Below are 27,558 nucleotides of genomic sequence, written 5' to 3'. Positions count from 1 at the left end.
GAGTGCAGAATTATTAGGCAAGTTGTATTTTTGAGGATTAATTTTATTATTGAACAACAACCATGTTCTCAATGAACCCAAAAAACTCATTAATATCAAAGCTGAATATTTTTGGAAGTAGTTTTTAGTTTGTTTTTAGTTTTAGCTATTTTAGGGGGATATCTGTGTGTGCAGGTGACTATTACTGTGCATAATTATTAGGCAACTTAACAAAAAACAAATATATACCCATTTCAATTATTTATTTTTACCAGTGAAACCAATATAACATCTCAACATTCACAAATATACATTTCTGACATTCAAAAACAAATCAGTGACCAATATAGCCACCTTTCTTTGCAAGGACACTCAAAAGCCTGCCATCCATGGATTCTGTCAGTGTTTTGATCTGTTCACCATCAACATTGCGTGCGGCAGCAACCACAGCCTCCCAGACACTGTTCAGAGAGGTGTACTGTTTTCCCTCACATTTGATGATGGACCACAGGTTCTCAATGGGGTTCAGATCAGGTGAACAAGGAGGCCATGTCATTAGTTTTTCTTCTTTTATACCCTTTCTTGCCAGCCACGCTGTGGAGTACTTGGACGCGTGTGATGGAGCATTGTCCTGCATGAAAATCATGTTTTTCTTGAAGGATGCAGACTTCTTCCTGTACCACTGCCTGAAGAAGGTGTCTTCCAGAAACTGGCAGTAGGACTGGGAGTTGAGCTTGACTCCATCCTCAACCCGAAAAGGCCCCACAAGCTCATCTTTGATGATACCAGCCCAAACCAGTACTCCACCTCCACCTTGCTGGCGTCTGAGTCGGACTGGAGCTCTCTGCCCTTTACCAATCCAGCCATCTGGCCCATCCATCTGGCCCATCAAGACTCACTCTCATTTCATCAGTCCATAAAACCTTCTAAAAATCAGTCTTGAGATATTTCTTGGCCCAGTCTTGATGTTTCAGCTTGTGTGTCTTGTTCAGTGGTGGTCGTCTTTCAGCCTTTCTTACCTTGCCCATGTCCCTGAGTATTGCACACCTTGTGCTTTTGGGCACTCCAGTGATGTTGCAGCTCTGAAATATGGCCAAACTAGTGGCAAGTGGCATCTTGGCAGCTCAGCTGCACGCTTGACTTTTCTCAGTTCATGGGCAGTTATTTTGCGCCTTGGTTTTTCCACACGCTTCTTGCGACCCTGTTGACTATTTTGAATGAAACGCTTGATTGTTCGATGATCACGCTTCAGAAGCTTTGCAATTTTAAGAGTGCTGCATCCCTCTGCAAGATATCTCACTATTTTTGACTTTTCTGAGCCTGTCAAGTCCTTCTTTTGACCCATTTTGCCAAAGGAAAGGAAGTTGCCTAATAATTATGCACACCTGATATAGGGTGTTGATGTCATTAGACCACACCCCTTCTCATTACAGAGATGCACATCACCTAATATGCTTAATTGGTAGTAGTAGGCTTTCGAGCCTATACAGCTTGGAGTAAGACAACATGCATAAAGAGGATGATGTGGTCAAAATACTCATTTGCCTAATAATTCTGCACGCCCTGTAGAGCATGTGTATCTGCAATGTGACAGGAAGATCTGTCTGTGTGAGCTAGGAGATGATCATGTGACATTTTTTTTTTTTTTGCAAAGGATGTGCAGAGCAGGGTGAGGGGAAGGTCAGATTGTTCATGCCCACAAATATTCATGAGGGAGAGCTCAGGCATTGTTCTACGCCCCCTCAGCATGTACTTCAGCATGTAAACACAGCAGTAACAGAACCATGAAAAGGTGTAGGTATGGGTTTTTCAATTAAGAAATCAAGCTTAACTAATGTATATGTATGTCCTGATGAGTTTTATAAAGTTTTTTTTCCCCATAACTCGGATAACAGCTTTAATTTGGGCCTCTTGCCAAGCCAGCTTGAAGAGGGACATGAGATCTTGTGCCCTGATTCCCAAACTCTGGAGCATCCACAGTCAGAATAAGATGACGGTGAGGAATGGCAATTAGTGTTTCACAAAGTGGATGATGAGGATGAGACACAGTTGTCAATAAGTGAGGTTTGTGTTAGGTCAAGTCAGGAGGATGACCAGAGTGAGGAAGTGGAAGAGGAGGTGGTGGACAATGAAATTACAGACCCAACCTGGGAAGGTGGCAAGTCGAGTGAGGACAGCAGTACAGAGGGGGGGGGGGGGGATCCTCAGCACCGCAACAGGCGGGAATAGGCAGTGGGGTGGCAAAAGGGAGAAGGCGGGCCACACCAAAGAGGCCCACAACTGTTCCCCTGAACACCCCCTTGCGGCAATCTCTCTTGCCAAGGGGTAGGTGTTCCGCGGTCTGGCGCTTTTTTGAGGAAAGCACGGATGATAAAATATTTGTCATTTGCAACCTGTGCCATACAAAAATGAGCAGGGGCATGAACACTAGCAACCTCACCACCACCAGCATGATCCGCCACATGGCATCAAAGCACCCTAATAGGGTGCCTGGGTCCACAATAAGTGTCTGCGGATCACACCACCTGCCTTTGAACGAAAGCGTGAATACCCAGCCACCCACCTACAGGCCATAGCACTAAATGTGCACCTTTCCAAATTGCTGGCCCTGGAAATGTTGCCATTTAGGCTTGTGGACACTAAGGCTTTCCCTCGTTACTCAATCCCCAGCCGCCACTATTTTTCCAGGTGTGCCGTTCCCGCCTTACACCAGCATGTGTCCCGTAACATCACCCGTGCTCTGACCAACGCAGTGGAGCGCAGTGGTCACTATCCTCCCCCCTGTGTGTAGTGTACGTGACCGTCACAGACACTACACACAGGGGGGAGGATAGTGACCACTGCGCTCCACCCTCACCCCTGGCCCTGCCTACTTGCCTTGCAAGTCCTAATGACATGGGACAACTAGATGGCAGTCCCTAACTTAGGATACGTGCTGGGAAGACAGACAAGACAAATAACGGAACGTGAACGGACCGGGTCAATACCTAGAGAGCTACGCAGTACTATGGAATGAGCAGAGAATAGTCAGAAAAAGCCGAGGTCAAATACTAGGAGAAAAATGAAGTACAACAGGAGTCCGCAAAGAATCATCAGGTGGAAGCCGGGGTCAGGATACCAGGAGAGATGCGCAGTACAGGAGGAGCAGGCAAAGGATTGTCAGGGAACAGGATCAGGTGAGTATTCAGCAGTCCAATAATTAGCCAGGAACCTAGAATTAACAGGCAACCTGTGGCCAGCAGGCTGCCTGTATTTATAGTGAGGTCTGAGGGTCATGTGACATGGCCAGCGTCACATGACCGACAGACAGACAAGTCGAGCACCGAGTGATCAGCTCGGCGCTCAAGGCAGACGTAGGAGCAGGGAGCCTCCCAGCTAGCAAAGCCGTCCTGGGAACGAGGCCAAACACAGATCCTCGCTCCCGAAGCTAAGCAGCAGGTCTGCGTCTGATGGGAGACCGAGTGCGCCCGTGACAAGAACTTTTAATTTCTCATTCCTGTGGTGGAGAGGACTAGCAAAATGGTGCAATACCAGAAGGTCCTTGTGGAACAATTTCTCCAAAAATTTCCAGCTGACAACGCTGGCAGCAGAGTACGTAGTTCCTTGGGCAACTGAGGAGGGGAGACAAGGGAAACACACAGCAGTTCCAACAGAGTGTCACGCCTTGCCCTGTGAATGTGCGGAGATCTGTCAGACTGGCTGCACATGTCTGACTTCTTTATTTGTTTTGATTTGGGTTTAAGCAGGTGTACTGGGTTTCATTGTTAGTGAGGCTATGTATCCCTCCTTTACCCCCAGTGGCCTGTGCGGGTTATAGTTCTTTCCTGGGAGCTCTTGATTTGTGGTGGATTGTCTGCTCCAGCTCTGCTCAAGATAAGTCCTCTCCCTCATTTCCCTTTTGTGTGTTTTATCTAGGCCTCTAGTGAGACGCTTGCTTCCTCCTGGTTTGAAGAAGCAGGTAGCCTCTTCCCTTTTCCCTGCTGCTTAGGGTTTGCCCAGGGTGTTTAGGTTTTAGGCACAAGGGCATGTGCATATCCACCCTTAGGGTATGCACATGGGCACAGCAGTTTAGGGAAAGCTTTTAGGGATCGCTAGGAGGTGACACTTTTCTCCCTAGCTTTTAGGCCTAGTCGTTTGTTCGGTTTGCTTTTCCGTGTTTGGTTATTTCCCCGCTTACCACCTACCTGTCATGACACAGAGGCAGGGCAACACTCTCCAAGGCCTGGGACAGTTTCATGACACCCCGCCAGCACTTTCACCCAGATGCGCCGCCTAGTGTCACAAGGAGGGAAAAGTTTTGGAAGATGGTGAAGGAGTACGTAAAAGACTGTGTCAGCATTCTCAGTGATCCCTCTGTGCCTTACAATTATTGGGTGTCCAAGCTGGAAACGTGGCACAAACTGGTGCTCTACACCTTGGAGGTGCTGGCCTGCCCTGCTGCCAGTGTTTTGTCAGAGCAGTGTTGCTAGGGGCATAATAACTGATAAGCGCATCTGCCTGTCAACTGAAAATGTTGACAGGTTGACTCTTGTCAAAATGAACAAGGCCTGGATTGCCCCTGACTTCTTTACTCCACCAGAGGGAAGCGGCTGAACATAAGAGCACTTAAAATGCAGCTTTTATGGTGTATTGAATACACTGTTTTCCCATGCACCCCTTCCACCACAAAAAAGGGTATATGGGTTAATATTCCTTTTCTCGTCCTCCTCCATCATATCAACATGCTTATTAGGCTGTCCTCGCTCCTAATGTTTTAGAGGGTCACCAGCAGGCCCTCTCCCCTAATGTTTTAGATGGTCAGATTAGCAGCAGGCCCTCGCCCCTAATGTTTTAGAGGGTCAGCTCAGCAGCAGACCCTCACCTCTAATGTTTTAGATGATCAGATCAGCAGCAGGCCCTAGCCCATAATGTTTTAGATGGTCACCAGCAGGCCCATGCTCATAATGTTTTTGAGGGTCACCAGTAGGCCATCAATCATAACCTTTCAAGGGTGTGTATGATGCCCTCCTTTGTGTGTAATAAAGGGTGTATTGGAGTGCCGGTCCCTTGTAATTTTTGGCAGCCCTTTCACTTAGTGCATAGGCTTTATGAGTGTAGGAGTCCCACCACCTGAACAATTGTACCACAATGTGAATGAGGCCCTCCTTTATGTGATATACAGGTTGTATTGGAGAGCCTCTTCTGTGTAATTTTTGGCAGCACTTGCACTTTATATACAAGTAAATATACAAGAAAGAATGTTTCCTAACAATTTTTCCTCTAAAATCATTTTTATCTTTGGTTTTGTGCGTATTATTGTCAGTATATAAAAGTGGCGTACTACTCGAACAACATCGTTCCCAGCAGTGAACTGGGAGTCCAAGATGCATCCAGACATCCTCCCCATGCTGTTCCTGAACTATTTCAGTGGTGTTCAGAGCAGGGGGTTCCTGGTTTAATACTCTGGTTCTCCCATTGACTTCCATTGTGTTCTGGGGCTCTGTAGAGCACCCGAGCATCCCAAAGTGTTCTACTCGAGCACCAGAGCACCCAAGCCCTTTGGTGCTCTATCAACACTACTGACTATGAGCCCATTGCCACTAATTTTTTCCACTAGAAACCCCCTTTAGGCCTCTTTCACACTTGCGTTGTCCGGATCCGGCGTGTACTCCACTTGCCGGAATTACACGCCGGATCCGGAAAAACGCAAGTGTACTGAAAGTATTTGAAGACGGATCCGTCTTCAAAATGCTTTCAGTGTTACTATGGCACCCAGGACGCTATTAAAGTCCTGGTTGCCATAGTAGGAGCGGGGAGCGGGGGAGCAGTATACTTACAGTCCGTGCGGCTCCCGGGGCGCTTCAGAATGACGTCAGAGCGCCCCATGCGCCTGGGGCGCCCTGACGTCACTCTGGAGCGCCCCGGGAGCCGCACGGATGGTAAGTATGCTGCTCCCCCGCTCCCCGCTACACTTTACCATGGCTGCCAGGACTTTAGCGTCCCGGCAGCCATGGTAACCATTGTAAAAAAGCTAAACGTCGTATCCGGCAATGCGCCGAAAAGACGTTTAGCTTAAGGCCGGATCCGGATCAATGCCTTTAATGGGCATTCATTCCGGATCCGGCCTTGCGGCAAGTCTTTACTTTTTTTGGCCGGAGCAAAAAGCGCAGCATGCTGCGGTATTTTCTCCGGCCAAAAAACGTTCCGTTCTGGAACTGAAGACATTCTGATGCATCCTGAACGGATTTCACTCCATTCAGAATGCATTAGGATAATCCTGATCAGGATTCTTCCGGCATAGAGCCCCAACGACGGAACTCTATGCCGGAAGACAATAACGCAGTGTGAAAGAGCCCTTACTTTGGCCATAGACTAGTGCTTTTAATCTTCTATATGACTTGCTTTTCACAACTGGCCAGTGAAATTTTTTTGTTTTGGATGTCAACTCCATAAGAGAAATTAATAATCTGAGCTTCTGCATTCATTGGTGATCTGGACGTCTAGTGACAGAACAAATCTGTCATTTTGCACAAAGGACTTTACAAGTATTACCAGCAACTGTATCTTACAACAACTGAAAAAAATCCATCAGATCAGATTTTTCACAGATCTGAGATCTGTTATATGGTCAGAGTCTACAACAGTAATTTGCGTCATGTAGAAGTGGTCAAAATCATTCATGGATAAATAAGAACACCTTAAGCTCAACTACAAGGACTCACTGGGGGTGTCTCGTTTTGTTTCTGTAATCAAACTTACTGATACATCCTTTCCCCCTCTACTCCAATGAATTTCTCTTTGATAAGACATTGGTGCAATTTAAGGCATGTTCCCTTTCTTGCTAAACCACACCCCTCTTCTGTAAAGCCATACCCATTGTTAAGTGAGCCACAAAAAGTGTCTAAAACAATAAATCAGGTGCACATTAAGGTAGTATTCTGGTACATACAGCTTAGTAAATACTCCCCACAGTGTTGCATTCAGGATTCTGGTATGATTGAAGAGGTCCTCAAAGTATAACATTGCTGATCTATATATATATATAAAGAAGGATGTATATATGTGTATGTATGTATGTTCCACGATCACTTAAAAACGCAACCCTTGATTTCAACGAAATTTGATATACTGATCCCTTGCTACCTGGAAAAAATCTTGTAGGGGTTACAGCTCTCTAGGACGTACCATTCCTGAGATATTCCCAAAATATGACCTGCATTAGCAAATACAAGCCTGCAACTCTTCATATCCCAACTGCCATACACATGGTCACATGACCCTTATCAGCCAATAGAAGCTCACAGGCCCTCCACATACACACAGTTTTACTGTAGGTTTCCATAACATCCCAGACATTTTTCTTTACTGCTGTAGGTCAGCTTTAGGCCTCATGCACACGACCGTTGTTGTGTTCCGTTCCGCAAAATGGGGTTCCGTTGCTCCGTGATCCGTTTCCGTTTTTGTTTCCGTGTGTCTTCCTTTATTTTTTGAGGACCACCAGACATAAAGTAAAGTAAAAAAAAGTCTAAGTCAGGTTTGCCATGCAAATGATAGGAAAAAAACGGGCGCGGATGACAATCTTGTGTGCCTCCGCGTTTTTTTGCGGTCCCATTGACTTGAATGGGGCCGTAAACAGTGTTCCGCGAAAATAATAGGACAGGTTATATTTTTTTGACGGACTGGAACCACGGATCACGGACGCAGATGGCAAACAGTGCATTAGCCGAGTTTTCCACGGACCCCTTGAAAATCAATGGGTCCGCAGAAAATCACGAAAAATGACAATAAGTCTCACGACACATAGGGCACAACTACACTGCTACATGTGTCGCGCAACATTGATGTTGCACCTATGTCACGCGACAATTTTTATAATGATAGGGTATGGTCTTGCACTGCGATGTGACATGTTGCGACTGCGACGCGACAGTCGCCGAAAAATCCATCTTGGATGGATTTTATGCAGCTGTCATGTTGCAGTCGCAGCATGTCACATGTCACAGAGCGACACCATAGCCTATCATTATAAAAATTGTTGAGACAAAATGTTGCGCTACACATGTTGTCAGATAGCCCTAGCACTAAAGGGGCAGGCGCTGTGGAGGTCACTGTTAAAGAGGAGTTCACTGTGGATGTTACTGTTAAGAGGGCAGGCCACTGTGGAGGTCACTGTTAAAGGGGCGGACACTGTGGAGTTCACTGTTAAAGGGGCGGGGTGCTGTAGAGTAGACTGTTATGGGGGATACTGTCGATATATTTTAACGACACACACAAACATTAAATAAAATAGATGACATATACCCATGCAAAGCCGAGCCCTTATGCTAGTTGAAGTATAAAATTGCTATGATTATATTCGTTCCCCTCTTACACTGAGCACAGGATGAATTTTTTAAGCGACAAGTCTTTACTTATTATCTTACAGCAAAGTGAAAACTTCCATTTAGTTGATGTGGGTCTTTACACAAAATAACAAATTAACTTTAATACAAAAAAATACAATTTATTGGACAGGAAATCATTCTCAGAGGTCTCCGATTATCATAAATTCTGAATTCAGTCAGTGCGTCATTATATTATTTCGTGAAGGGGGAGAGTCCACATCGTCTCCGTACATAGGCTGCACATTTGGGAAAGGGTACTGGGATGAATAGTAGGGAGATGGAAGGACAAGCTCCTCTGGTTGGAAATATGCTGCTGTCTGTGGAATAAAACAACATTTATGATGTCAATTTTAGAAACAATAAATGAAAGTATATAGTTTATATTTGTCATATTTTTCTCATTTTTAAACTATAAGGCCTCATGCACACGACCGCTTTTCAGGTCCGCATCCAAGCCGCAGTTTTGGAGGCTCGGATGCGGACCCATTCACTTCAACGGGGCCGCAAAAGATGCAGACAGCATGCCATGTGCTGTCCGCATCCGTTGCTCCGTTCCGTGGCCCTACAAAAAAAATATAGCATTTACTATTTTTGTCCGTTTTGCGGACAAGAATAGGCATTTCTACAATGGGCCGCCTGTTCAGTTCCACAAATTGCGGAAGGCACACAGATGGCTTCTGTTTTTTGCAGATCCGTGGTTTGCGGACCACAAAAAACGGCACGGTCGTGTGTTTGAGGCCTAACTCTGAGGGTATGGTCAACTGAAAGATTTTATTTCACTGCTGAAACAGCTGTAGTTTTTCACCCGCAGACCTGCTTTTGGATTAACCCATTGAATGGAGTTAAACCATGGACACCGGCCATGGCGTCCTTCCGGACAGAGACGTATCTTACCTTAGCACAGTTGCAACTTTTAACTGCCAGCACAGTTGCCTCCCATGGAAAATAATGGGAGGCACACACCATGCAGCTGGAATGCATGCCAAAATTCTGGTGGCAAGATCCTCCATGTAAACATATCCTAAATGCATTTTAATTGCCACATACTGATGACAAGATTAGCACATAGGAATCAACTGGGTTTAACATCAATACCAAACTTGATTAAAGGGGTTTTCTGAGATTTTTTTCGTTGATGACTTATCATGTAGCCTAGATGTAGCTCAGCCCTATTGAAGTGAATGGGGCTGAGCTGCGATACCACAATGTACGGCTCTGTGCTTGGTGAGCAGAGAGAAGGTCACAGGGCTACTGCGAGCACTGCTGCCTTCTCAAACAGCTGATCTGCAGGGGTCCCCGGGTGTCGGAGTCTTACCAATCAGATACTGATGACCTAGTCAGGGGATAGGTCATCAGTTAAAAATTCTTGGAAAACCTCTTTAATATATCATGTATTAGTCATCGTTATGCAAGCTATTATATGTTTAACGTCACAGGCAAGCTATTCATTATTACATAGTTTGCAAGAACTCTACACTTATCTTCAATTTTCCCAGAATTTCTAAGCAATCAGTAGAAATGGTTAGGAAGCATCTGGATATTTTTGTATATAGATGATAGATTGATATCATATTTAAGATTGTGGAACAGCATGTATACATTATAGATCATTTTTATACAAGTGTCTTGCACGTTGTCTCGAAAACTTCCTATATCATTGCTTTTAATTTTGTTAGCCATTAAATGGTTTCATACCTGCAAGACTCTTATTTTGTTTTTCGGAATGAGAGCAATAAACCATTTTATACAATGAAAAATAATGGCAGATGTATGCACCTGTAAATAGGACTTACCAAAGGAGGATATTTATAGTACACAGAGTTATTAATGTCAATGGGGTAAGTGCTCTGTGTATCCGCATCCCTCGCATTCACAAGTCGAATGAACAGTTCTGCATTTTCTAACTAAAAAGAGAAAACCAAAGTAAAAAAGCAGTATATAGCTCTGTTGATGTAAATAGAAAATAGATTGAAGAGCTCATTATCATCATTTAAGGGGTTGTGACACTCCAGCAAATGGCATTTATCATGTAGACAAAGTTAATACAAGGCACTTACTAATGTATTGTGATTGTCCATATTGCCTCCTTTGCAGGATTAATTCATTTTTCCCATTACATTATACACTGCTCATATCCAGGGGTTATGGCCACTACTGCAGGGCAGATACCAGGTGGCCAGGATGGGAGCTGTTTCATATGTGTGCCTATGTGCATTCCCATGGTCCTGGCCACCAGAGAGGCCAGCGCTTCTTCCTAGAGTGTTCAAGCACGACCACCACTGCTGTAGGGTGGTCATAACCCCTGGAAACGAGCTGTGTATAATGTGATGGAAAAATGAATCCAGCCAGCAAAGGAGGCAATATGAACAATCACAATACATTGGTAAGTGCCTTCTATTAACTTAGTCTACATGATAAATACCATTTTCTGAAATGAGAGAGTTGCATTAATTCACTGTTTCTCACGATATTATCCATATAGTATATGCATTCCTGCTCTCTGGTTACATTTCAGATTATGACTTTACACATTGAAAGCGTATACATTATAATGGTATGTCATGTTGTATGTACCTGAGGCACTCCATTTAAAGCTCCTGTTGTCAGTGAAGGCTTAACAGGAAGGCTCCGAACAGGAACTTTCCACTGTCCGCTTATGACTCGGTTTTGATAGTCAAAAATGTCCACCTTCACCCATCCTCGAGGAATTAAGCGACTGACTTCATGTCCATACGGATCATATCCACCAGATGCTTGCAATTCAACTATTAGCGATATGTTTGGAGAAGGCCGTACCCTTAAATGAAATATTTAGCTCATCTTACTATTTATTCTGGATCTATGTAATGCACATTTGAAATATTTATGTGGCATAGTATACACTGACCAACAAAAGGTAACAATGTTTCAAACTTTTGACTTTTAGACTCAATATCTCACCAGCCTCGAACGTGAGACTACCATCCTTTTATAGACAATCATCTTGGTTATCTCATACATAAATTGGGCTTGCAACTATTTAGCATATGATTACTTATGCATATTCTTGTCTTGTAACTGCATTATTACTGTGTTGCTCCTAAAATTCAAAATTTTATTATTTTGTAAATCTACCTTTGGCTTTGAACACTACCTGAATCCTTCTGGGCATGCTCTCGATCAGATTCAAGCATGTGTCGACTGAAATCTGTTCCCAGGTCTTTTCTTCTCATTCCCAATGTTGGTGCATACTCTTCAACTCACTTGGGTACGAATAAAGCTTTTTCTTCAACTCTACCCACAAGTGTTTAATTTGGTTGAGGTCTAGGGACTGTGGAGGTCAATTCAGCACCGCTACTTTCTTGTCATTGAACCATTTCTTTGCCAATCCCAACATATATGCTTCGGGTCATAGTCTTGCTGGAACAATATGTCATCCTTTTCATACACATTGTACTCGAGTGTACGAAGTAAGTCGTCTTGTAGGATACTCACATATAGCTCAGCATTCAAAACACCATTGATCTGGTTCAGGTATCCAAAGCCTTTTGCTGTGAAACAACCCCATACCATCAGGCTTCCTCCACCAAACTTGACAGTTCCTTTAATTTCTCGATCCGTTAGCTCCCATTTCCCTTGTTTCTTCCAGACCCATTTACACCAGTTTATTGACTTTTGTTTCATCACTCCAAATCACCCATTTCCAATCTTCTACCGTCCTCTGTTCGTACTTTTTTGCAAAGCTGAGCCAATGCTTCTTATGACGATATTGAAGTCGAGGTTTCTTCGCCTTTTTTTGGGCCACCATTCCAGACTCGTGTGATGCACATCACACTGTGCTTGCATGGACATCTGTGATTTAACTATTAACTGCTATGTTAACTATTAACTGCTATGTTAACTGCTGTGTTTGTTGCGCCAGAACTGATAGACCTTGTGATGAGCCAACTTGTTGACTCTGATATTTTGTCTGGACGTCCACCTCTTAGCTTTGGAATGGATGGATGGACTTCATTTCATATTCTTCCAACTGTCATGGCACTCACATGATATAGTTTGGAAATTTTCTTGGCTGAGATACAGGATGATGCTGTTTCACTTTTCTTAGAAAATCTTTTTCATGGCTGCTCCTGGATTTGAACCAGTGATCTATCGCTTGGGAATCAACCTAAAAACACACTGAACTATAAGGGAACGTGCTCCACCACCAGGAGCAAAAAAGGACCAATGCAGTTACATGACAAGAATATGCATAACTGATCATATGCTAAATAGTTGCAAGTCCAATTTATGTATGAGATAGCCAAGATGATTGTCTATAAAATGATGGTAGTCTCACTTTCGAAGCTGTAGTGGGTGGTGAGATATGGAGTCTGAAAGTCAAATGTTCAAAACATTAAAACCCTTTTGCTTGTCGTCAGTGTAGTTCTTGAGTTAACTGAACTGAGAAATATCTGAAATTAAAGTAATTGTGTCATGGAACAAGAAAGAACATGTATAAGGTTCAGAGTAGGATACTTCCTAGTGGAATCCGTACACCAGTACACAGCAGCCATGTCAGCGGTGTTATGAGTGTACAGATTCCAAAGAGATATATATGCCTGAACTTCAAATGCGAATTTCACAAGAAAATTAAAATAAAAAAATAAATTAAAGTATATTACAAAATTCTTTATCACATTTAGAATTGGTTTTAATAAAGTTTATGTGAAAGTTTAGGCACACTTTATAACTTTAATATATTTGGTCCTTGTACGATCCAAAGAATCTATAGCCTTTCATAGGAGGTTTAACCCTCTGGTTGCCGGAGAGAAGTGTGTGTGTTGGGATACCTATCAGCCTTGAAACTGAGTAGTTGGTGGCAGAAAGTTGTGTATCTGGGGTGTGTGGACTGTGTTGGGGTTTAATTTATGCTTAATTTGCAGCCTGAGTGGAAGGTGAGTTCAAAATTTAGTGTGCAAAAACAGATCAATCCCTTGCAGTCCCCACTCATATAATGTGCTGGGGAAGTGGATACATGACAGGGTCTGTCAGATGACAGATTCTCTTCTAGGTAATTTTGCATGATATATGGCCCATTGTGTTTAAACTCACTTCTTGAAAGTGAAGGGGACAAAAATTGTTTAGTTCCTTTTTTATTCTGTACATTACAGAAAAAATTATATAAAAATAAATACCTTGGAACAGCTTGCTTTGTAGACAGAATTGCTAAATTCAGTTTTTTGCCATCATAGAACTTGGATAGGCCAGCATCACAATACACAGGTGGAAGGGTAGAAGGATTTCCCATCTCCTGCCCCCCGCTGCACAGACTGACAGCTAATCTGCATACTCGGTAAGATGGGTCAAGTCCAAGAAGATAGTCATAAAATATTACAAAGCCAGAACTGGAAGTCAAGGGAAAAAAAAAAAATCAGGCAAGGAACAAAGTAACAGAAATCCTAAAAACACACACAATTTTGAACTAAAACAGCATATGAATATTTGCACATTAGTTCCTTAAGTAAATATGTAATACACATTAAAGGGCACCTGTCAGCAGATTTGCACATATGAAACTGGCTGACCTGTTGCATGTGCGCTTGGCAGATGAAAGCATTTGTGTTGGTCCCATTTTCATATGTGCCCACATTGCTAAGAAAAATGATGTTTTGATACATGCAAATGAGCCCCTAGGATCAACGGGGGCATCTCCATTGCAAAGAGCTGAGCCCATAACTTCTAAAGGCTCGTTTGCATATATTACAACTTCATTTTTCTCAGCAATGTGGGCACATATGAACATGGGACCAACACAGATGCCTTCAGCTGCCAAGCGCACATGCAACAGGTCAGTCATTTTCATAGGTACAAATCTGCTGACAGATGCCCTTTAATACATTTATCAATGCAACTGCAGAAGGAGCTAAACTGAATTCCTCAGACATTGAGGAATTTGACACACTGCATTCAGGTTACATACTGGTGTATTACTTGGCACTGCACTGCCAGTGGTGTAGCTACCATAGAGGCAGACCACATAACTGCTATGGGACCCAGAGGGGAGAGCCCTGCAATGATCTACTTATCCCGTTCCCAACATACTGTTGATTCACTGCACTTTTCACCAGTCACCACCAGTGGTAGCATAGAGATTGCATAGAGATTCTACAGCTTTCTTTCATTTCAATAGTAACTTTATAAATTCCTATTCACTGAGCTCCCCCTAGTGGTGACTGCCAGCAGCCAGTTTTATAATGTATTGTGCATAGGGAAGCAGGAGATTTATCAATATACTTATCTCAGTTGTCTAGTGTACAGACAGTGTATACACTGAGAACTAGTCTGTTCACAATGAACGCTATATTTATGAAGCACCTGTTCCACTTTATTTGACATGGAAGTCGGATAAAGTCGGTGGGGCTGAGTGTGCCTTTTTTTTAAATTACATATTGCTTCATGTTAATAATAAAAATTCTAAAATATAAACATTCTCAATTCATCAGCAATCTGGGAAGTTGTGCTTGATGCTTCATGTTGACTGAGAGTATTTGACCATACTAAGTTTTGCAATGGGGCCCAATGAAATGTGGGTACGTCCATATAAACTGTCATTAGTAAACATGTCCCACTATGTTGAGACTCAATTCTCGAGTGAGGAAGGGACATTGCATATTAACTCATGCATGTCTACATACCACATGCCTTAGAGTGTTTGACGCACATGTCCTGGGAAACTAGTGGTGCAGAATGGCACATACAAAGTTTTGCTATGAGGGTCCTATGAGCTCTGTATACACCCTCTCAGCTAGTTAGATTTAGAATTATTTAACATAGAGATAGGTTTTAGAGACATGACAGGCGTCAGTGTGTCATTGTGTATCTTCGGCTGCATCAGGCACATTGGCAGCAATTTTATTGAGAGCTGCAGAATTTAAAGATACGGGCTGCCTTTAGGGAGTCTGTTACAGCCATGATGTTAGTTAATGTATAAAGCTATACACCTCAATTTAGTATGAATGAGAATCACCCCAATCTTTATCACATAAATCACAATCTTTCATTATATTAATCCTGGAACTCATAGTGTGCCACCTGATGCACCGGTGAGTATTACAGTTACTGATGTAAATTGTAATGGACTCTGTCCAACTGACCATGTCCCACACTTTGCTGCTGCCACTACTACTACCACGATACAGCCGCACATCTTCTGACTTGTCCATCATGTCCCATACAGTGCTGTTGCTACTATTATTAGGAACTAGGGATAATTTTTTTGATGGCTTTTGTAAAAAATGATTGCTTTTCACTTTCCAGAATGATATACTGTATATATTTTTTTAAATAACATCAAACCTGTTGCTACTCCCCAAAAACGGATTATCTTTGGACCGCTTGTTAAAAACAAGCCATTGCTTCTACTAATAGCACTGTGTGTATAAAATCTGGCATCGTTTTTTTATAATCTTTCCCTTTTCAACATGTCCAAGCCCACCGCCCTTCCCGTTTTCTGCTCCTCCCCTAATCTCCCAAGTTAGTGGAGCAGACAGTAGGAAGGGCTGTGGACACTTTATAGGAATAAATATGGGGGATTCAGCCCGCACAACCCTATGCAGGTGCAGATTGCTATGGCGAAATACAGATACAAACGCAAAAACACAAAATGCAATCGCACTCTGCAACCAGCACTCTGCCCTGCCTTTATGCTGGATGTTGAATAAGGCATTGGTGTACATTTTGGCCAAAGCGTAATAAGCCACTCACCACGTCAAGGTCGCCTTAATGAGTGGTCCCTAACACTAGTTCCTACCTTTTATGGGCCATGACAGCCCCACAAAGTCCAGGGAGCGCAGGTACAGCATGCACGCCAAGCACACTCTGCTTTTAACCCGTCCGGTGCCATTACAGCTTTCATCGGATCCAGGGATGCAAGTACCAACATGCATGCTGAGCCCACTATATACTTCTCCTGGAGCCTAATGGCCTGGTAGGTGCTATATAAGCAGACTCAGTTTTATACTGACTTTAAAACCAGCCTCCAGGGCATACTAACTGGTCAGGTGTGCATGACTGCATGGAGATCGCCACGCCTCCAATATATACTACAAAGAAAGAACATGGGGGATTCAGCCCGCACAACCCCTAGCAGGTGCAGATTGCTATGGCGAAATACAAATACAAACGTAAAAACACAAAATGCAATCGCACACTGCAACAAGCACTCTGCCCTGCCTTTATGCTGGATGTTGAATAAGGCATTGGTGTACATTTTGGCCAAGCAGTCATGCACACCTAACCAGTCAGTATAAAACTGAGTCTGCTTACATAGCACCTACCAGTAGCCATTAGGCTCCAAGAGAAGTATATAGTGTGCTCAGCATGCATGTTGGTACTTGCATCCCTGGATCCGATGAAAGCTTTAATGGCACCGGACGGGGTTAAAAGCAGAGTGTGCTTGGCGTGCATGCTGTACCTGCGCTCCCTGGACTTTGTGTGGCTGTCATGGCCCATAACAGGTAGGAACTAGTGTTAGGGACCACTCATAAAGGCGACCTTGACGTGGTGAGTGGCTTATTACGCTTTGGCCAAAATGTACACCAATGCCTTATTCAACATCCAGCATAAAGGCAGGGCAGAGTGCTGGTTGCAGTGTGCGATTGCATTTTGTGTTTTTGCGTTTGTATCTGTATTTCGCCATAGCAATCTGCACCTGCATAGGGTTGTGCGGGCTGAATGCCCCATATTTTTTCTTTGTAGTATATATTGGAGGCGTGGCGATCTCCATGCAGTCATGCACACCTGACCAGTTAGTATGCCCTGGAGGCTGGTTTTAAAGTCAGTATAAAACTGAGTCTGCTTATATAGCACCTACCAGTAGCCATAGGGCTCCAGGAGAAGTATATAGTGGGCTCAGCATGCATGTTGGTACTTGCATCCCTGGATCCGATGAAAGCTGTAATGGCAGCGGACGGGGTTAAAAGCAGAGTGTGCTTGGCATGCATGCTGTACCTGCGCTCCCTGGACTTTGTGTGGCTTTCATGGCCCATAAAAGGTAGGAACTAGTGTTAGGGACCACTCATTAAGGCGACCTTGACGTGGTGAGTTGCTTATTACGCTTTGGCCAAAATGTACACCAATGCCTTATTCAACATCCAGCATAAAGGCAGGGCAGAGTGCTGGTTGCAGTGTGCGATTGCATTTTGTGTTTTTGCGTTTGTATCTGACTTTATTGGAATAAAAGTGCTTTTCCTGGACATGGAATAAACACCCAGATGACATAAAGGTATGGTTATAACGTTTTTACAACGTTCTGACGGCCATTGCTGGTAGTTATATTGGTGAAATTTATGTAATAGACTCAATTTAATGACACAATCATATTTTATGCTCTATTGTGGACTGGCGCATAAGTAGTTTAATCGTAATAACAACATTTGTTTTAGCTTTTTGTCTCAAGTAGAAAGTCACAATGGTTCTCAAATGCTAAGTGCTGGTAATTACGGTACTTGGAATACTTACATTGGATCATATGGAGCAGGCTCTAATCCATGACTGAGATGTAAAAAATTTCGTCCAAGATTTGGAGAGTCGGGTTTGTTTATTTCCTGTAGGGCAGTTTTAATAATTAATTAATTATTGGCTCATGCCTGTTTACAGCTTTCTAATTAAAACTATTTTCAATCAACAAATTTTTAACAAAACAATGAAAATTACCATTGGATGAAGTATATCCAGCTGAGGTTTGGCTCGCTGAGTAACAGACGTTTTAATACGACGTTTTAGTTTTTGAATTTCCAGTTCTTGCTTTAACACTTCCAATTCTGCATTTAGAGTCTTTATATTTTGTTGGGTTTGTTCTTTTGCAAACTTGGGGAAACGGACGGTCCTCTCAATTTCTGTTTTTGGAAAATCATGGTACATCAAAATGTAAAATCAAAACATACTTCCCATATGTACACTGAAATATTTTATCTTGCCTTTTACTCTTTTTTTCCAATATATTTTATTACCTTTCCACTGTTAATACATAAATATCAAAATAAATAATATCCAAATTCATATCAATATCTTCATTAAACAATTATATCCAAACAAAATTATATAACCCCAACTGACACAACAAAAGCGGAGAATAATATAGATGATGAACAATATTAAGTTGTACTAGTCTATCGTTTCCATTTCTAGATACTTTATGTATGTTCTTAAGGACTTTAGACCATGTCACATTGTCTACTCTCTCAATATCTTTATGTAATTTTACTACACTATTAAGCTACCTGCACACGACCGCATGTGTTTTGTGGTTCGCAAATTGCGGATCTGCAAAAAAAAACAAAAAACGGATGTCACATGTACGCCATCAGTTTTTTATTTTTTTTTTGCGGATCCATTGTAACACTGCCTAAAACGGACAAGAAAAGGACATTCAATTTTTTTTTTGCGGGGCTACGGAACGGACATAGTGATGAAGACAGCACTAAAAAGCTACAGTCACTAAACCACCACGTGCAAAAACGTTGCCTGGATATTCAGGCCTTTTTTGAGCACGGTCATGAAAGGGTTATAGGAGTTTTCCAGGGCCTAGCATTGATTACCTACTGTTGGAGGCCCTATCCCTTGTACCACAACTAAACAGCAGAAAGAAGTATTGTAAGCTTGCTGAGGTGTCATGATCTATTTTACTGCTCTCCACAGAGCAACACTATCTGTGTATGGCACTGCAGCTCAGGCCAGTTCAAGTGAAATAGGCTTAAAGGGGTTGTCCCATGAGTAATGTAAAAAATTAAAATCAGGCATCATATAGTACATGACAATCTCTTTCTAACAAAGCTAGAACCAGCCCTGCACCACACATGGATCCAGGGCTCTCCTCATTTATTGCTCTGCTAGATTTATGGTATATCAAGCTGAAAGCTCAAGGGGAGTGTCTTTTTTGCTGCAGCTAAGGAGGCGTGTCCATGTTCTCCCTATCACAGCTCAGGAGGCGTGTCTCAGCTCTCCCTATCACAGCTCAGGAGGCAGTTGAAGGATGACTGAGCATGTGCGACCTTCTCAGTGAGCCGGAAAAAGAAATAAGAAAAAAAAAAAACAGCAGGTGGTGCTATACAGATACATTCTATTGAATAACTATGGTAAATTTTAAATTATATACAATTACAAAAGAATTCAGATCCAAGTGCTGGTTTGAAAACTGTAGAATATTTTTTGTGGGACAACCCCTTTAAGGATAGGCCATGACTGTTAAACCCTTGAAACTCCTTTAACCAGCTCCCGACCGCCTAACGCAGGGATGCGTCCTGCGGGCGGTCGGTTTGTTCCTCCTTGACGCATCTACACGTCATCTCACGAGACGCGAGATTTCCTGTAAACGCGCGCTCAGAGGAAAAAAGAGGAATGACCCCGGATAACCCCTAACGCACACAAAAAGGACAGTGCCTACATATATATCGTATAAATGCTTTGGGATATCCGAAAGAAAATAACTCGGTACAAGCTCCGAGTGTAATGACAGAAAAAAAGAGGAAGGAAGCTCAAAGTACCGAACTAATGATTAGAAAAAATATTTTTTATTAAATACATGATTAAAAACACACATATAATTGATGCCAAGGACAAGGTAAGGGGAACAGGGAGGAGAAAAACGAGCGCCACCCTGGACGAACACACTGGTCACAAAGTGTATGTAGTAGAGATAATACTAAGATCATGAGAGGAAAAACACATCTATGTAAGGTACAATGACCAACTCATGAGTCCAGTATATAAAAGAATTATATATATTGAATAATAAAGGGTGAGTAAAGACCAATAAGAGAACCCACCATGGCTGTGGTGCATAGTATGCTAGAACACTGGCAGTACAGAAATATACAGGCAGTATAACAATAAATAAATAATTAAAGGCCAAGTGAGAGGTCTCAACATCGGCAGCACAAAGGGACCAAGTGTGAAAGAAGACCAGGATGGCGATACCTCTTTTGCACCTTTGTTTTTTTTTTTTTTGTCACTTGGGAGAACCTAAAGTTGAGTTAAACGTGCAACCCATATTCTCTTGTAGCTAGGAGATGCCTCACCCATGTTTGTACGTACTATAACAACCTTTTCACTTATTGCACCACTCGTAATTTACATTCACATTAAAGTGCATTAACCTGCATTACTCACTGTGTGCAAATATTATATTGTGGTAGCAACATTAGAAGTTTTCATAATCTTTTTCATTTACACTACAAATATATTGGTCAATAGCCAAATGTAAATCTAAGCCACTTTGACAGGGACCAACTGTGATGGCTAGATGACAGGGCATCTCCAGAATGGCAGGTCTCGTGGAGTGTTCCCAGAATGGAGTGGCTAGTACTTACCACAAACGCACAGTGCATGACAACTCACTGCATATGGGACATTGTGTAGCAGGAGACAACTTAGAATGCCCATGGTAACCCAGATCCACCATCAAAAGTGTCTGCAGTACAATGACTAAGTGAGCATCAGAAACGGTCCTTGGAGTAATGAAGGAAGGTACATAGCCTGGTCTGATGAATCTAATTTTCTCACATTACGTAGATGGACAGATGTGTGTGTAGCTTACATGGGGAAAAGATGGCAGAAAGATGAATATGAGAGATATAAGTGTAGGACTCCTATAAACGAATGTCTTGACAGAACTGTCGCAAACCAAAGCAAACTGATCACAACTGATGCTTAAAATAAGAGGGGTCGGTTATTTTTCAATAGTGGGACCAAAGAACGGAAAGCTAAATGCAAATGTGAACCAGCTCCTTCACAGGGGGGCGTGGCTGGGATCCAACAAGGTTCATTTACCAGGCTCATTTACATATCTATAAAATCATTTTTTAAACACAATAAAAGGACACCGCTTTATGGGACAGGTATATTGCGGACTTGCTAGCGGCGATCTAGCCGTGCATATCCGCATCTCTATAGGCTAAAACGAGGTGACAGAATCCCTTTAAACAAAGTTGTAAACCAAGTATGCCATTTCATGGCAATGGCAGTAATCTCTTTAACCCCTTAAGTACCTGGCTCATTATTGTTTTTGTATTGAAATTTTTTCCCTCCCCACATTCTAATAGCCATAACTTTTTAGATTTTCTGTTCATGTAGCCATATGAGGGCTTATTTTTTAGGGATGAGTTGTATTTTTAATGGAATGATTTAACTTACCATGTCTTGTATTGGAAAATGGGGGGACCGATACCAGGCTGTCATGGTAACCGATTGGAGCCCCGCAATTTCACTGCTGGGACCCCAATAGGAAGGCAGAGGGAGCCGTATCCCTCTGCCTTACCTCACAGATGCTACGATTGCTGTTGAACATGGCATCTGAGGGGTTAAATGACAGGGTTCGGCGTGATCACTGTTTCCCGTCAACTGGGTGCTTTCTGTATTATACAGCCGGCATCTACAGCATATGAGCAGGCTCACCAGAGCAGCTCGCTCCATACATGCCCTCAGACACTGTGATGTATGGGTACATCACAGTGGTTGAAGGGGTTAAAGAGATTGTTTCATCAGAAAATGGCCTATCTTTAAATCAGGCTTTTATGTTTACATTTTGTAATAATTTTTTTTATTTTTTATTTTCCAATTATATCCCAAAATCCTGCAGTTTTCACACTGGCAATTAAGCCTACTAAAAGGTACCACTTCTTGGTCTGTAAAGATCACCTTTTTGGTTATCTGCCAACATCTTCTCATTACAGGCAGAATTAGAATGACATATACAGTCCTGATCAAAAGTTTAAGACCACTTGAAAAATGGCAAAAAATCATATTTTACATTGTTGGATCTTAACAAGGTTCTAAGTAGAGCTTCAACATGCAACAAGAAGAAATGGGAGTGAGACAAAACATTTTTTGAGCATTCAATTTAATGAAAACAATGAATAAACTGAAACAGGCTGTTTTTCAGCTGATCAAAAGTTTAGGACCACGCCTCCCAAAAAAAACTAAACCCCCCCAAAACAGAAATCCAACTTCCAAACATGAACTCAGTAATGAGTAGCTCCGCCGTTATTGTTTATCACTTCCAAAATTAGTTTCAGCATGCTTGATGCAAGCGTTTCCATGAGGTGAGTGGGAACATTTCTCCAAGTGGTGAAGACGGCCGCACGAAGGCCATCTACTGTCTGGAACTGTTGTCCATTTTTGTAAACTTCCCTTGCCATCCATCCCCAAAGGTTCTGAATTGGATTTAGATCAGGGGAACACGCACAATGGGCCAAAAGAGTGATGTTATTCTCCTGGAAGAAGTCTCTTGTCCTGCGGGCAATGTGTACTGTAGCGTTGTCCTGTTGAAAAACCCAGTCGTTACCACACAGGCGAGGGCCCCTAGTCATGAAGAATGCTCTCTGCAACATCTGGACATAGCCAGTGGCCATTTGACGCCCCTGCACTTCCTGAAGCTCCATTGTTCTACTGAAGGAAAAAGCACCCCAGACCATTATGGCGCCACCTCCACTGTGGCACGTAGAAAACATCTCAGGTGGGATCTGCTTGTCATGCCAGTAACGTTGGAAACCATCAGGATCATCAAGGTAAAAAAAATTCTCATCAGAGAATAAAACTTTCTTCCACCTTTGAATGTCCCATGTTTGGTGCACTCTTGCAAAGTCCAAACGAGCAGTTCTGTGGAGTTCAAGGAGACGAGGTCTTTGAAGACGTTTTTTGTTTTTGAAGCCCTTCAGTCACAGATGCCGTCTGATGGTTATGGGGCTGCAGTCAGCACAGGGTAAGGGCCTTAATTTGGGTCGAGGATCGTCCAGTGTCTTGATGGACAGCCAATTGGATCCTCTGATGAAATTTCTTTGGGTCTTCCACTTGACTTTTTGGTTCCATAACCCTCAGGATCATTTAAAAAATTCAAAATGACTGTCTTACTGCGTCCCACCTCAGCAGCGATGGCGCGCTGTGAGACCCTGCTTATGCAGTTCAACAACCTGACCATGTTCAAAAAGGGAGAGTTTTTTTGCCTTTGCCATCACAACGTGTGACTACCTGACAGAAAATGACAATGAATCCACATCTTTGCACAGATTTGGCCTTTTAAGGGCATGTGGTCCTAAAATTTGGATCAGCTGAAGAACAGCCTGTTTCAGTTTAATCGTTATTTTCAATTAATTGAATGCTCAAAAAAATGTTTTGTCTCACTCTCATTTCTTCTTGTTGCATGTTGAAGCTCTACTTGGAACCTTGTTAAGATCCAACAGTGTAAAATAGGATTTTTTGCCATTTTTCAAGTGGTCTCAAACTTTTGATCAGGACTGTATTACCTATACACATATATCTATAGAACAGTCTGAGGCATAGGCTAGAATATGCAAAGTTAGGCTCAGGCAATATTTACATGTAGTAGTGTAAAATTAACTTTACTGGCGGGTCCTTAGGCAACTCTGTCTAACACTGCCTCCCACATTGTTACAATTGTCTAGACAAGGTTTGAGGACTATGATAAAAAAGAGATCATGGAGTTGGACTCCTAATTTCCCAGATCTACATACAATCAAGCATCTGTGGGATTTGCTGGAAATATAAGTCCAAACTATGGAGATACTACCTCGGGGACTTAAAAGATTTGCTGCCAGTCTCTGATTCCACAGGGCCAGATTCCTTTTGATAGGTCTATTGGAATGTGTGCCTTGACAAGTCAGACCAGTTTTGGAGGCACAATGGGGACCTACAGTATTAGGCAGGTGGATTTCTGACTAAATATTGTAAAACTTATGAATAGCGACTATGAAACCAGTACATTTATCAGGGTTGTGATTTATCAGAGTTGCAAAAAGGAATGATTATTTGCTTTCGGGCCAAGTGTGGCAGTATTTCTGAAACTTAGGGACAGTATTGGAATTGGATTTCCACTGATTGGCAAAGGGTTGCCTTTTCCGATGAATCACATTTCTGCTTCATCAAATGGATAAACACTGGCATGTCAGGCAACAAACATCTGAGAACAAACACCCTGTAACCATTGCTGGAAGAACACAAGTTGGTAGTGGCCGTGTTATGATCTGGGGAATGTTTTCATGGCATTCTCTGGGTCCTCTCATCCATGTGGATGGCACTCTCAACCTATTTGGGCATGAATCCATCCTTGCAGATCACATACACAGATAAATGCTGTTTTTTCTGGGGAGGTTGGGATTTTCCAGCAAGACAGTGTGACATGGCTAAAAATGTCTGATATTGGTTGGAAGAGCATGACCAAGACTTCCAAGCACTTCCCTGGCCCCCTGATTCTCCAGACTTGAACCCAATTCAGCATCTGTGGGATCACCCTGATCATCATTTTTGCTCTATTGCTCTTCCCCTATGCACCCTCCAGTAGGTGTGAGATGCACTGTAGACACTTCTGCGGACTCCCCGTGCTGGTTTGAAAAATGCTAAATATTTTTAGTGGGACAACCCCTTTAAGTGATATTATGGTTAGAACAAAATATGTCAAAATCATCACAATGCTTCTGTATATAGTTCTCAGAATAGTTGTACCTTTTAAATTATAGTAATTTATTGTAACTGTGGAGAGAATCCACACCATACCTCCATTAGTTGTTCTGGGAATCCTGGTGTTTCTTTGCCTTTGAAGCTGAAGTTTGAAGAGTTCATCTTCTAATTGCTGATTTTCAATTTCTAAAGTAACTAATTTCTCATTCATGTCCAATTTTGTAGTTGTGTATCCTACCATGGCAAAAGTAAACACAAAGACAAATTGAATGTCAATTGGCACGTGTCTTGAGAGTAAGGGTCCATTCACACGTCCGCAAGTGTTTTGCGGTCCGCAAATTGCGTATCCGCAAAACACAGACACCGGCCATGTGCGTTCCACATTTTGCGGACCACACATGGCCGACACTATAATAGAAATGCAGACAAGAATAGGGCATGTTCTAATTTTTTGCGGGGCCGAGGAACACAAGTGCGGATGTGCACAGCACACTGAAAATGAATGGGTCCGCACCCGTTCTGCAAAATTGCGGAATGGATGCAGACCCATTTTGCGGACGTGTGACTGGACCCTAAGAACTAACCCACATTACTGTTTTCTTGCGTTCTTCTGTTTTATAAAGGATATTACCTATATTACCTATAGTATCATTCACCTTCAATACTTTAATTGTAAAAATGAGCAAGTTAGTAGTAATAGTACTAACAACCTTTGGGGACTACTGTGATATTAAAGGGAATGTATCATCAGAAAATGGTTAATATGTCACCAGAAAACATCCTGTTGTTTATATTATTTATAATTTTTTTAAAGAATTTTTGTGATGTTTTTTTCAACGTTCCATATCACTAGCTATATTTACAAATACAATAAAATCCTGCAGTTTTCACACTGGCCACAAAGCCTAATAATAGGTTCCACTTCTTGGTATGTACAGATCACTTTTCTACAGTCATCTCCTATAGATACTATTCAACTTTATGATGCCATATACTAAACTTCATAATTGACACAAGGTATTACAGTTGTTACAATATATTGTACAGATTGTTACAGTTGGGAGGCTTTTTATACTATTATGTCTATATTATCTTTTATATATATATGTGTGTGTTTTATTGTAGTGTGTGTTCTTCTTTCAGTCGCTTCCTCTCATTCCTGATTGACAGGGCCATGTTCCTGAGTCATCTCACCTGGCCCTGTTAATTAAGTAGATGAGGGAGGGTCTGGCAGAGAAACAGAAGGAATAAGGGTGCACAGAGTTGCTCGGGCCGACTTATTTACATAACTGCTTATTTTCATATATACAGGGGCATAGCTATAGGGGGTGCAGAGGTTGCAGTCGCTAATGGGCCCAGGAGCCTGAGGGGGCCCAAAGACACCGGTATTATAGAAAGTACATGCTGGTCAAGTTACACCTCTGGCTGGAGGGAAGGGGTTAGGTCAAGAATTTGGCATAGGGGGAGGTGCCGTTTAAATGTTTGCCTCAGGCAGCACGAAGGCTATGTGCTTCCCTGTCCCTGACCACAAAGCACTGAGGGAAGGGGGGCCCAAGCTGAACTCTTGCGGCAGGGCCCACGAGCCTTCAGCTACGCCACTGCATATGGAGCAACAGATCACTAAGTGAAAGGTCTCATTATGTTCAGCTGAGCTAGACCTATGTTATGCAAGCGGGTGTGGACCCACTGCGCCACTGACTGGCTATACCCTGGAGGGGCGTGACTATGCAACTACCTGGTCTTCACTAGAGCCTCTGATGGTAAGGATAGGCTTGAGCCGGTAGGGTAGTTGCCAGGTGCCACTCCAGAGCAGTCCCCGAGTCAGTGGCAGATGACAAGGGGGTCAGAGATACCGATGCAAGCATTGTGGGGAAGGAAATGGTCAGGAAGTCCGAGGTCAGGGCAGGCAGCGATCAAGTGAGGTCTGTAAGCAAAGTCCAAGGTCAGAGGCAGGTGGCAAACAAGCAAAATCCGAAAATTCCAAAGCAGGGTCGGGTACACAGCAAAGCAGAACTACAAAAACACCTTCACACAGGGAACTAGTCAAGCTAGTGACCATGAGTTGCTCAGGCATCTTTCTGGGGCGCCTTTAAAAACTTCCTGCAATCCAGCCACAGGCTGGTGAGACAGAAGGCGTGTACATGCTGCCTCACAAGTGAGGAGAGACACATCCATGCAAGCCCTAGCAAACAGTTCAGGCCTCCAGTAAGAAGTAAGCTCTGGCATGGATCACAGATGCAACAGTTAAGCTACATGCTGCCCGCGCTTGTCAGCATGGCACATGGCAGCAGGAGGGAAAGAGGGAGCCCATGCCTGCGGGTAGGGTCAGCAGCGCCGGCACGGACCGATGGGCTAGCAACCTACAAGACATTGTGCTCTGTTTAGAATATCGTGCAAAGTTCATTTATTTCAGTTAAATGGTGCATGAATTAGATATACCATAAAACTTTGACCATTGGAAGTTCAATTGCTGGAACGTACACTGAGGCAGTGCCTCATGAGGCAAGAGCTATGATCCTTGATTCAAGTCTACTGATATTGTCCTCTAGACCCTAGTAGAGTCTAAAATCTACCTCCTCTCTGATTCCTCATGATCAGTCATTTCTATATAGCACTGAAAGAATGATCATATATTACAAGGGTCTACACCATGAGTAACTTCATATTTTACTTTAAACATTAGTGTACCTATAGGTGATTTCTATGTTTTTGCACCCTTTATTTACTGTAGACTCCAGGATAAAAAGTTTTTACCTGATTTCAGAGGTCAAGCTTCCACCTCCAA

The 27,558-nt window shown here is 42.7% G+C and overlaps 1 protein-coding gene across 1 annotated transcript in view; it reads right to left on the bottom strand.

Annotated features, from left to right (window-relative positions):
* Positions 1-8,460: 8,460 nt before the first annotated feature.
* Positions 8,461-27,558, bottom strand: part of LOC122931611 (coiled-coil domain-containing protein 17-like) — a 45,090-nt gene continuing 25,992 nt past the window's right edge. The window contains exons 7-13 of the mRNA XM_044285689.1: positions 24,870-25,007; positions 18,018-18,199; positions 17,823-17,908; positions 13,499-13,708; positions 10,917-11,139; positions 10,136-10,246; positions 8,461-8,659 (exon numbers count right to left, since the gene is read on the bottom strand). Of these exons, the coding sequence (XP_044141624.1) occupies positions 8,519-8,659; positions 10,136-10,246; positions 10,917-11,139; positions 13,499-13,708; positions 17,823-17,908; positions 18,018-18,199; positions 24,870-25,007 (1,091 nt within the window). The 3' untranslated portion in view covers positions 8,461-8,518. The remainder of the gene's footprint in view (positions 8,660-10,135; positions 10,247-10,916; positions 11,140-13,498; positions 13,709-17,822; positions 17,909-18,017; positions 18,200-24,869; positions 25,008-27,558) is intronic.

This window comes from Bufo gargarizans, chromosome 1, assembly GCF_014858855.1.
Source record: "Bufo gargarizans isolate SCDJY-AF-19 chromosome 1, ASM1485885v1, whole genome shotgun sequence".
In the NCBI taxonomy this organism is placed as follows: domain Eukaryota; kingdom Metazoa; phylum Chordata; class Amphibia; order Anura; family Bufonidae; genus Bufo; species Bufo gargarizans.
The sequence above is the reverse complement of the archived record's forward strand: the minus strand, read 5'-3'. Positions and strand labels throughout refer to the sequence as shown.